General features: G+C 34.0%; 1 protein-coding gene across 1 annotated transcript; it reads right to left on the bottom strand.

Annotated features, from left to right (window-relative positions):
- Positions 1-332: 332 nt before the first annotated feature.
- Positions 333-1284, bottom strand: LOC125829278 (uncharacterized). Its single transcript, XM_049508527.1, has 2 exons — positions 910-1284; positions 333-578 (listed from the first exon to the last, which is right to left on the bottom strand). The coding sequence occupies exons 1-2, from the start codon at positions 1282-1284 to the stop codon at positions 333-335; spliced, it is 621 nt and encodes a 206-aa protein (XP_049364484.1).
- Between the last annotated feature and the right edge of the window lie 11680 nt (positions 1285-12964).

Genomic DNA, 12964 nt, shown 5'->3' with positions numbered 1-12964 from the left:
AAGTTATGCATATACATCAAAAGTAAAGACTTTGATCGTACTAGTGAGGACATAAGCTGAATTTTCTTGCTCTTGGTGACTGGTGATAGCATATAGACAGTTTGCTCCTCCACCTGTCCCTGAAGTAACTTCTCTAGGTGCAGCTCTTTCTGGAGGAGCCACTGAAGAAGATTGGGCTCTCTTTCCCCATTACCACCTCCCTCCCTGGTCTTTGGGCACTCTCTCATGAAGTGACCTGCTTGACCACACTTGAAGCAACCAGTGGAGCCATCATGACACGCTCCTGGATGGTTTCTACCACACTTAGCACATATAGGAGTCCAATTACCTCCTTATGCCACACTACTTTGTGATTGAGCAAGTCTAGCTCTGAAGTTCTGAGAATTCTGGTTCTTGAACTCACCTCTGTTCCTTGGTGCAAGTGAACTAGCAGATGATGGAGAAGGTCCAGTTGGCCTTTGCTGATAAGATGACCGGTTTGCATTTTCGGTTTTCTGTTGTCCAAACTCAGTACCTGTAGCCTTAGCCTTCTTGTTCCAGAACTCTTCCCTATCTCTCAGCTTGTCCTCCTCAACCTCCTGCACATGGATCATAAGCCTTCATATGTCCATGTATCCTATCAACATAGATATCTTACCCTTTTTGTCGGACATATGAGATAACCCTAACACAAACAAGCTCATCCTGCTCCTCATATCAGCAACCATCTCCGGAGCATAACAGGACAATTGAGTGAACTTGAGGCTATACTCATGCACACTTATGGATTCTGCTTCAAGTTAAGGAATTCTCTAACTTTCGCCTCTCTAAGATCACGGGGAAAGAAATGCCCCAAGAACTCTTCGAACACAGCCCACCTCACAATGGTGCACCCTCAGATCTACTCTTGTTCCATTGGTCATACTAGACTCTAGCAACACCCTTAAGTTGGTATGCAACTAGTTCAAAACGCTCGAAATCTCCAACATGCATCACTTCAAGCACTTTCAGCAACTCTTCTACAAAGTTTTCCAGATCCTCTGTGACACTTGAACCGGTGAAGTCTGGAGGATTCATCCTTAGGAATTCACGGATCATGGATGTATCAGCCACATCTTGTCGATTCCCTATTTGTTGCCCAACTTGGTTGGTCACAAATTGACTCAACATCCAGATAGAATCTCGGAACTCAGTATTAGTGACCTCTCCTTGGGGTTGCACTTCTGGTGCATTGGGAACCCCTTGATCCGGAGGATCAACATTTCTCCTTGCGGGATGACCTTGAACAGCTCTTCGTGGAGGCATGATCTAAAATATACGCGCAAGCATGAATTAGAAAGAAACTTTATAGAGTTAAACTTTATCGCACGAAAAGAGTAAGAAAGAAGGGAATTGTTTCCTAAATGTTGTAACCTCCTAATTATAGATGTGGGGCGCTTCACACCGATAAATATGACTCTAAGGAAACGGCTTCATAGACACCATAGGACTTTTGAACTCTATGCTCTGATACCATGCTTTTCACTCCCCGGGCCTACACCCTAGACGCGATTGGCACTCAAGAACCACTGTTGGTTCCCAAGCGAACCCTTTGTCTAGCTCAATACTCAAATGAAGACTTTATCAACATCACAAGAACTCAAAAGTAAATGGTTTTCTCAAAGCAGTCTCAAAATAAATAGCTCAAAATATTTTTAGAAACATTCAACTGGCCAAAAGAGGCAACTCAAGTCTAGAACATTAGCAATTGAAAATGAAACTGACTTCTCAAAACTCTACTGTGTACGAAGCCTCTAACAATACTATGATGGATGTCAGGACAAGACCCTCGATCATCCTAACAAACTGAAAATAAAAGCAAAATGTAAAGCCTTCCAGAAAGTAAGGAGGTTCACCAATCAAACTCTGGGACTGCAAGTGGTATCAATAGAGCGCCTGTTGGTGACCCTGGTTACTAGTGTATGTATCATGAAAGATGCAGGCTAAATAACGGCAGTACATGGAATGTAAAAGCATGCAAATGGAACTCTAAAAGATAGACATAAGCTTGATTTGATAGAAAGAAAGAACATACTTACCTCATCTCAACTCAACTCAACTCACCTCAACTCAAACTCAGAAATACTTAACTATGAGCTACGTGATGATACAACGTATGAGCTACGTGATGATACTGGGAAGCATGAGGGTGACGAGGAGAAGAATTAGAATATTTGGTCGCAAAATAATTTTTGAAACAATGGAGTCTGTATCCTCTCCGTGATGCAAAAAGGGAGATACTTTTCTGGGGATTGGATTTAAAAGCATCTCCGCGATGCCGACCTGGGCGTGTATTTTTTCCTGATCTTTTCTTTCTCTCCAAACTCAATTCAACTCATACTCATTGCAGAATCTAAGGTTAAAACTCACAAATTATTATAACCCAGAACAATCTCAGCGGAATCCACACAAGGAACTATCAATTTACTCAACTCATTCGCAAACCCTCGCCTCAAGAACTCAAAATAACACTCCTACCAATTAAATTCAATAACCTTTCAAGAGCTCACCAATTCAACATCTATAATGGATTCATAGGTAAAATATTACATGATTGGCGTGAGGACGAACAAACCCAATATTGTGGAAGCTTACATACCTCGAAGAAATCAAATCCTTGACAAAAATCCTCAAACTCGATGAACGCTTGAAGCTTACGCCATTTTTATCCTCTTGAACTTAGCCTTAGGTTCTTGAATGTTTTTAGAATTTAGCGTAATCTGATTCTAATCAGCTTTGACCTCTAATTAGGTGAAAAATATTCTTATGACTTATTGGGTAGGGAAAAAACCAATTTACCCCTCCTTAAAATGGATGAATTGCCTTAACTGGATAGACTAAACTAAAATAGGCATATCTCCCTCATCCGGACTCGGAATTTAGTATGCTTGATGGCATTGGAAAGAGGACCCGGAGATCTTTCCTTTGATACTTTATGGGCTACCTAACTCATCCTGTACTGAAAGTTATGGTTATTTGAAGTTGACCCAAAACTCACAATTTAAGACTAACTTACAAAATTCTCAATTCAGCTCTGTCGATTTTAGTTCTTTCTAAAATTAGCCCGTTCTAAGATCGAGGTGTTACACTCCCTTTATTCTATTTGGAAAAAATCCTTTTGGCCACAATGACCCAGATGTCAATTCACACTATAAGCTAATTTCTTTTGGACATTTTTGTCCTTTCTTTCTGAATTTGATTTTTTCTTATTTATTTATGTATTTATTATTGTCCAATATATGATGAGCTTTCCCAATACATTGGAATAAACCAATTTTCAAATTCGCATGATTTCATAAATATATGTTTGTTCCAATTTTCTTTAAAAATGTTGCAAAATGGCCAAAGATTTATAGTTATTTATGTATTAATTATTGTCCAATATATCAGAAGTTTTCTCAATACATGGGAATGAACCAATTTCCAAATTCCCATAATTTCATAATACATGTTTGTTCCTATTTTCTTTAAAGATTTTGCAAAATGGCATCATAGATCGACCCGAACCTATGACATAATATAATGTAAATAAATAGACAAGTCATGCAGTATGAAAGTTACACCAATCCACTTCTCTACTCCCTTACTTCTACCTTTTCCAGTTAAGTTCCATGACTAAGCCCTTTAATTACATCACCCAAGGCTTCCCCAGCCTACCTAGAATGTCATAACAATACACAATCGAAGCCTAACCCTTCTACCATATTAATGTATCTGAAAATCAGGCCCTCACCCGCTCTGTCAAACGACTTATTACCCTTTATATATCTTTTTTTTTAAAATAATGGGTACAAAATGTACCCAAGATTTTATTAGAATAAAATTAAAATTCCAATAAAATAAAATAAAATCTGATGGGTTTAGGCACACAGGCCCCACTACTTCAGTAAAGAAAAAATAAACTAAAGAAACAAATAGAAAAAGCAAAAGGAAACCAAATTAGAAAAAAAGACATCAAAAAGGAATGAAAACTACTACAGTCAGAGGTCTACAATGGTGAAGACCAAATGTTATGCCTGAAGCCATCGTAGCTCGCTAGAATTAATCATCTGCAGATTTGGGGCTTCAATAAGGTAATGTTTGTGGTATCTCTCCAAATTTCTGATCTGATGGCCATCAAATTTTAGCTCAAACTCATCTTTAAGCTTTACCGAATTCAAGGTTTAAACTGGTCCCCTGAGGTGATTTCAATGTTAGCGGTCTCTAAGCTCTCACCAGACGCTGCAGAATCAACACCCAAGCTGAAGAATCGTAAACCAATTCGTTTGAATGTTTGGTGTTAGCTCTAAGGTAAGTCTGGCACCTTGACTATACAGTTACATAACATCAGATGTAACACTAATTTAACTTGAAATCTGTCCTAATAAACATCTTACAATGGGCTGAGCTTCATATGCAACTAATACCACTATTAATAAGTTATTTTTTAGTTCAGATCACAAATTAGTGTAGGTCGATTCTAATTACAAGTTGTTGCTGGATCTTGTTGTTTGTTGAATCTTATAGGTATTGTTTCTTTTGAACTAAGTGAAAGCAATTTTCTTGATATGCTTTTATACCTACAGCCTTGCCCCTTAATTGTGTAAGCTTGAATTTTCAATCTGGTTCTCTATTCTTGCACGTGTTGAATCTTAGTTGTGGTAATTGTTATTTATCAATGTTGAGAAGTTTCCTTGCTTGCGATAGTAATGATTGAAAATTTTGATATTGAACTGCTCTAGTACCTGCAAAATTAAAAACTTCATTAGCTAAAAAATCTGCTAGTGCATTGCCTTCCCTAAGGATGTGAGCAAAATGCACTTGCTCTTTTCTCCTCCACAAATTAATACTAGCCATCTCCATCCTGATCTTCGAAGGTGCTTCCCATTTTTCTTCTATCATATTGATCATGGCAAGAGAATCAGATTCTATCAAGATCAGTACTCTCTATTGTTCAATACAGTGTTGAATACCACCTTGAATGACTATTGCTTCTGCCTTCATGCTATTTGAGATCCCAAGTCTTTTAACTTCAGCATATACTAGATTACCATTAGCATCTCTAATATAGAAAACTGCAGAGCTCTCACCAGGATTTCTTCTACAAGCCCCATCTATCTTACATTTTAACTATCCTATTTCAGGTTTTTCCCAAATCACCACCTGCGATTTTATTATGGGTCTGTATTGTTCAAATTGCTAAACCAGTTGAGGCCACTAGTTAGGAATGACCTTTATATATCCATGCCAACTATCTGGACCTTTTTAGATTAATAAATGAAATTAACGCCTTAGACTAACTCATTATTATCACTTAATCCAGAACCCATCACAAAACCAAGTTGATTATTATTAATATTAGACAACTAGAAAATTGAGTCCCCATAAACTCAACCCAAAAATTAAGATAATTATGCAAAAAAATCCGAAGTATTTAGATGCGATTGAACAATTAACTTACCTCTCCCATCACAAGTGATACATATCCCTAACTCCCAAACCTTACCCTGACTTATCGAAACATGGTTAATGTCCCAAATGGTCACATACAATCAAATCTGAGATTAACTACATTTTCAAGTAATTCGGACCACTTAGGGATCCAGCATGCAACAATTACATCAGGTCCACTCATGGAACCGTGAACACATAGTTGGTCCTCTCGAAAAATCCAAAGCAAATTGTTAGTATACCGACGTGCCCGAGTCATCCTTAATTAGTGTACCAATGTGATATTTGAGCCACTCATTTATGGATATATTTGTACCAAGAGTGGTACAAAAGCCAACCGTTAGTATATGCATGTGTGGTATCCAAGTCAATCGTGAGGATATTCTATACTAAGCGTGGTACCCGAGTCAACCAACAAATACAGACAATCATGCATAATAACATAGCACAATGAACAAAGCCGCTTGAAAATCACAAGTCACAATCACAAGTTCATTGCATGAAATTACCTACCTGATGTTGTTTCATATATATCCTACCATGCATTGCAGAAATGATACTACAAGCAATAGAAATGCATGCATACATAAATCGAAAAATATAGCCATCGCCTAACAATATATCTCAAGGAAAATCAATAACTAGAGAACCTCCCCCTAGTCATTACTTCATCTTCACCCTAAAAACACATAACAACAATATGTAACCATCCACACTCCATGTCCAAAGGCCTATGCATGCAATCTTTGTATATTTACAAGATATAATGTGGTAAAAATAGGACTAACTACTCAATTGTAAAAAAAAAAAAACTAGCGTACGTAGCGCCAAACAACTGCTGATGAACCTTGCCCATATTTTGACTCCGTATAAGCAACCTTTGATGAACAAACATTTCAAAATCCATAGAATTACACTTCTCTTGTGCAAAAATTATCCTTTTCTCCGTTGCTCCCTTGTTTCGATTGCTTTTGGAGGGTTTTTGTAGCAATCCTGATTTATTTTCTCCCTTCAAAAGTGAAAATAATAATAAAAGATGACGCGTAACTAAGTTGTAGATTTTTTGACATCTCACTATAACTGTCATGATCCGGGTATACAACCCGAATACGGTACCTGAAACCACGATTGATCCAGGCTAACCCTTGGCATACTTATCAAAGTATAACATAAAGAACTAAGCGAAGGTTGATATGTATGAGTGATTAATAGAATTTTAAAAAAAATTATGAAACCACATTTCTACTATTTGAAATAAACCTCTATTAGCTTAATTGAAAACATAAGCCTGTCGGGGCATGACCTCAACTACCTCAAAATCAAAGATAACATGAAGGAAAGTATATTAACCTAAATTAATGGAGTCCCCAAATGAGGAGGGATCACCAAGTGCTAAATGGAAATGTTTCAACCTTACTAGCCACAAGTTTGAGTACGAGCACCGAAATCTAAATTATAAAAGGATACATCGCAGAGAAAAGTATGCAACAATTTTGATCAATGATATGCATCAATCTAAGAAGAGAAGTTGGGTAGAAGTACATAAAAGAAAAGAACAAATTCAAGACTAAAAAAAGATATTAGAAGACCCTTAAACAAGGAAGATATCAAGTGATTAATATTAGCCTTATTTACGAAGGTTTTCAAGAAGATAATTAAGGAAGAACAACTCCTTAATTATTGGATACAAGGAAGGATGAATAACTCCTTTAATAGTTGTCTAGAATCAAGCACATTCAAGATCAAGAAAAATTCTCAAACGGTTGGAGGATATCAAGGTTGATTGAGACCTTGCCTCATTCTTGGAAACAAGGATTCACCTTCCTTTCCAAGGATCAAATCTCTTGGGTTGCTCTCTTCATTTCAACATTCCACCAAATGCCTATATAAGGACCGAAGATCGAAGGAAAAAGATATACAAAACAATTGAACTTTCTGACAATCTGTGTTCTACTCCTAGCAAATATTGTTATTCTGTGTGAATTGTTGTGTAATAAAAAAGAGAGGAGATAATACTAGATTGGTGAGGTTTTGTATCAAAAAGTGAAAAGAGATAACAAGAAAAGAATTGAATGTATATTTAGGATTTACTTATGTAGTGTCACAAAATCACATATAAGCTAGAAAAGAACACCCTTGCAACCCGATGAGACTGGAGTAAGACCACATTGGATCTCAACCAGTATAAAACATATGGTGTCATTTACTTACTGTCTTTAATTTATTGCTTGTCTTTCTTATATTGTTCTTAGTTGAGTTAGTTACCGATTAGTCGACTAAAGAAAATTAAAAAGAATCAATTCACCCCTATTGCATTTTCAATAAGTATGTAAGGGTACCAACATACTCATATAAAGTAACAGAAGAAGGAAGCAATGGAATAAGGTTTCTAAAAAGTAGTCATAATCATAATAAAGACACTGAAAAGAACCAATTGTAATCCATGCATAAATATTAGTTTTAAGATCTTCTTTCAAAAACATATACATAAAGATGAATCTAAATAGGTATCGTTGCATAATCATAACGTAAATTAGCATACTCAATATATCTCAAATAAAGTTAAGGGCATGTCGTAAAAGATGCATAAACTGGGGAGTTTCTCATAATCGAGATACACCATGTGAGCTCATGATGTCCAATAACTAACTAAGTTGGGAGGGCTTTCCTATACCTTTTCAGAGTATAATACCATACCATATCTAAGTGGATTCACTAATCTGAGCCTCTCAAGGTTAGAAGGTTAACCGATAAAGCAGTGAAACATAATCCTACATTGGCACATAGTTATAAAACTTGAATTTTCTCAATCTCCATTATCTCGGTACTAATATAGTCCTTCCAAAATAACATATAAATTTTCTCAATCTCCATTATGTCGGTACTAATATAGTCCTTCCAAAATAACATATATTCATATAATGCTAATAGGTATGAAAACCATTTATCATCTTGAATCAAATATGAGGCTAAGCTCAAAAGTCATATCTTAATATAAAATGTTTTTAGGTTGTACTTCATATCATGTTTATATTCATGTTTGAAAGTCATAATAATTTGAATGATCATAAAAATCATGCTAAGTCAGTACCATAAAATTTCAAAACCAAAGTGAAACAATGAAAATATAGCTTATTGAAGAAAGGTCATAATTTCGTAAGAACCGTAGCTTTCATTAAAAAAAAAAAACTGATTTAGTCTTAAGAATCAAAATACTTTAGGCATGAGAGTGAAGTGATACTATCGTTGAAGCCTTACATACCTGAGAAGATAAGACTTAGAAGTAAGAACTCACTTTGATGCTTTAGAACCTTATAGCTTGAACTTGAGAAATCCTTATATATATGATTTTCTTGGAGATGAAGTGTGGAATTGAAAACCTTAGGATTCTAAAAGAGAATCTTAAACTTCAAGCCTTTAGATCTTGTGAAATTGGAGAATTCCCTTTCATAGAGTTCTTGATCTTTGAAAGAATGAGAATTGGTGTATGTACAATGATGTTATTAGGTTATAAGATGGACTTAGAGAAGTTGACTTAGGATAAAAAGTCAAGAATAACTTTCTGGAAACATAAGAAACCCATAAAAATAAAAGAAAATAATCTTTTAATGAATCTTGTAGTTGTTATTAACCCCCCCCCCCCCCCTATTTTTTTTATTTATATATACATGTTTTTTTGAGAATTCAATTTGCTAGTTTGTTTCGAGTTGTGAAATCAATTGAAAGTGATTTCATCTTTCAATCCTTGTGGTTGGATCCCAACCTCTAAAGTTGGATAATTGTTTTGCATACGACTATCTATGCTCTGATAATGAGACATAGTTAAGCGTTTATTAGACTCACCTAAGCTTTAGACGCTTGATGAGCTTTGTGCTTGGTTTGATACGTGTTCGAACGTTGATTGCACTCTAGAATTATATATCCAGACTTCTTACAATAATTGTATATGTTTCTCTTCTTGAAATGTGACACAATATTGTCATACTCTTTACACTCAAAGCAATGTGGTCCGAACTTTTGGTGAGTGTAGAATTCATGGTTACCTATTGATGTATACATAGCCGCCTCAACTGTGTAGGACAAATCCATAGCTGCAAGAGTATTGGTGCACGTCTCCTTACGAATGAGTTCTCCAAAAACTACATCTATGTATGGTAGAGTTTCTTTGTTAAGAATGTTAGCTCTAATTGACTCAAAGCCAGACCTCAATTTCATGAGAAATTGAACAACTCGAGTTTTCTTCCTCTCTAACATAACTTCTTTAAAACATGTAGAAGAAAGTTTTCCTCCAAAGTTTTGATCTTGTTCGGACCAGATTGACGTAAATCCCGAATAGTAATTATGATTGTTTTTATATATCTCCCTACGTGTATTCCGAAAGAGTATGTTCTTACTCAAATCATGAGCATAGCTACATTGAGAATATACCTTTCTGAGATGCTTCCACATCTTCAATATCAAGTTGAACGGACGCAGACTTAGTGCAACATTTGCATGTACAAAATTGAGGATCCGTGAAATGACATGAGCATTGTTAGTGTGACAAATTTATTTTTTCTTATCTTTGTTTTGCTCAGTTGTTGATCTATCCAAGATTTCAAACAAGCTTTTTTCCTTGAACAAAGATTCAGAAATGAAATTCCCACATCAAATAAATTTTCATCAAATTTGATAGTCAAATACCATGAGAATGTGATTCCATTAATAAGACAAGAGATTATCCGATCACAGAAATCAAACAACAATAAAGAAGCAATTTCTATAGAAAACAAATTAGACTATTGATACCATGATAACTATTGATAAATCAAAAATAAATAAGAGTTGAAAAATATTTTATGTTTTCTTATCTACAATTGATAAACTAGACACTATTTATATACAAAGATCCATAAACACATGCATGATTTTAGCACTATATTTTGCACAATATCATGTCATTTATAACACAATATCAAGGGTATGATTGTGCATAGTTATAACATAATATTGTTTCCAATCTTATAAAATTATATCAAATATTTTGAAATCATATTTGATATGGTCAAAAATTTGAACCTATAGAAAGATAACATATCAAATTTAACAAAATGAGTTCATCATTTATAACACATTTCAATGAACCAGCCCCATAAAATTAGACCATTGATTAAATATTTATTAGACTTTAAATAAGTATAATTTAAATAATAAATTTTATAGTGTTAAGAGCTAATTACATTATTTCCCTTATCTTTTCTAATTTTCAAAAATCCCTTAAAATTTATGAATTTCGGATACATCATTGGACTTCCGGATATATTAGCAGACATCCGGATACATATGAGAGATGTATCCGAGAAGGGAGGGATGTATCCGAGAGAGGATAGGACATCCGGATACATCACTGGACTTTCAGATACATCAAAACACATCTGGATACATAAGCGAGGGATGTATTCGAGAAGGGAGGGATGTATCATAGAGGGGAGGGACGTATCCGAGAGAGGATAGGGATGTATCAACGAGAGGAGATTTTTGAAAAAGAAATTAAATGGTAGAAAATTTTAGAGATTATGGTAAAATAAGGTGTGTATTTAGGTAATTTTTCCTAAATAATTTATTCAATATATTAGCCCATTAATACATGTTGAATAATAATTTTTATTACTTTATAAATTTAAATAAACTTAAATTCTTATAACTCTATTTGAAGTAAGTTTCCATGGGCAGGCAAGTCGATGTAAAATGTACAAGGAAAGCGTTTTTGATTATAATATCTATCACCAGTACCACTCCTATCATTTTATCTCAACTTTTATGGCATCATTATATTATTTGATCCTACAAAGTAATAATGTTTGTTAGTAATCTGTATTTGATAATTAAAACTACAAATTAAAACAAGTTAAAATAGAAATAGAGAAAAATCAAAATTAATTCGAGTCCTCTAAATTTACAGCATATTCTTAAACATTTTAATTTCTTTTTAATACTCGATATATTTGATTATTTATTTTAGGAAAAACACATAAATTACATTGATATAACAATAATTTTAACCCTGATATACATCAAACATAAAAAAACAATCAAATCATAGTTACAAACTTACTTCTTATTTTTGACAAGTAAAATTATAAATTTACTTTGCAAGTGCAAGAAGAAGGAGAGTACTTAAGATATTTTGCACATAGAGAATTTGAATATAACGATGTATATATATAGTCAGAAGTAGGTGTGGCAAAATCAAATCCAAATAAGTTTGGGTTGGTTATTGACCCGCTCATTCATTAATTCAATCCATTTCAATCCATTAGAATTTGGGTTGATATGTAACCCGAATTGGCTCATGACAAATCTTATTAAAATATTTTTAGAAAACTTTTTTTTCAATTTAATATGTTAAGACGAGCTTGAATAGTTCCAGATAGTTCTTGATATTGCTTAAGGACTTCATATTGGAGAAGATGAAGAACTGATACAGTGTTCTTCAACCTTCCACTTTCCTTTTCTTGTTTTGTTATTCTATTTTAATATTTTTCTTAGTGTAATTTTTTATTTTCCTTTTTCCTTTTTAGTCTTTTCATTTTTTGGTGGGTTGTGCACTTTGGGTCAACTCACATGGCTTGTATATATTTTTTCAATTTTAATAAATTCTGATCCATGTGGTCTTTAATTAAAAAAAATGTTAGGATCTTGTCCTGGTTTTTTTATCTTATTTAAAGTTTATTTTTTTCTAAAAGAAAAGACAAAACATTACCATAAATGTTTTTACTTTTCATGAAAGGAAAATATATTTTTCTTCCATATTTGATTTATTCTTTCTTTAGAGGAAAAGTTTGGAGATCTATAAATTAAAGATTCATATTCTCATAGCATAACACAATAGAATCCACAATGTAGTCATTTAAAAAATTTGTTTATGGGAAGATTTTACTCTTTACAGTTTTAAAGTTTTTTTTTAGTTTTTAAATATGTAGATCAATTGGCCAAATCATATAATAATATTTTCATTTTTAGTATAAGTTTTTGTCATCTGATTTATCAATCATATGATATGCAATTATAAGATTCCACATGACGCTCTAATCACTTTCGAATCCAACAATTGGTATCAGAGCACATAGTTCAATGATCCAATGATTGAACAAGAAAAAAGACAGACTTAAGTGATTTCAAATCAATTTTCAATCAACGTGATGATAATGAAGATTTTTGTGCTACTACTTGTGGAAAAAGATTTCAAATATATTTTCAACAATATCCTGTTGCTCTATCTTTTAAAACAAAATAAATTTTCAACTCATGCTTACTTTAGAGCATGAGCTCCAACTTTCAACCCCTTGATGTTTGTGTAATCAACTGACACTAGTTCGGTTCAAGTGTCATACAGTCACGTGTAGTGATATAACTCAACCAAGGGTTGGGATCGCACAAGTGTCATAGGATCACGTGTAGTGATATAACCCAACCAAGGGTTAGGATCGTTCCCACAGGGAGTGATTTTGAGAATTAATAGAAAACTAAAATTTAA

This window comes from Solanum verrucosum, unplaced genomic scaffold (genome assembly GCF_900185275.1).
Source record: "Solanum verrucosum unplaced genomic scaffold, falcon-dt-bn FXZP01000028.1, whole genome shotgun sequence".
NCBI lineage: Eukaryota > Viridiplantae > Streptophyta > Magnoliopsida > Solanales > Solanaceae > Solanum > Solanum verrucosum.
The sequence above is the reverse complement of the archived record's forward strand: the minus strand, read 5'-3'. Positions and strand labels throughout refer to the sequence as shown.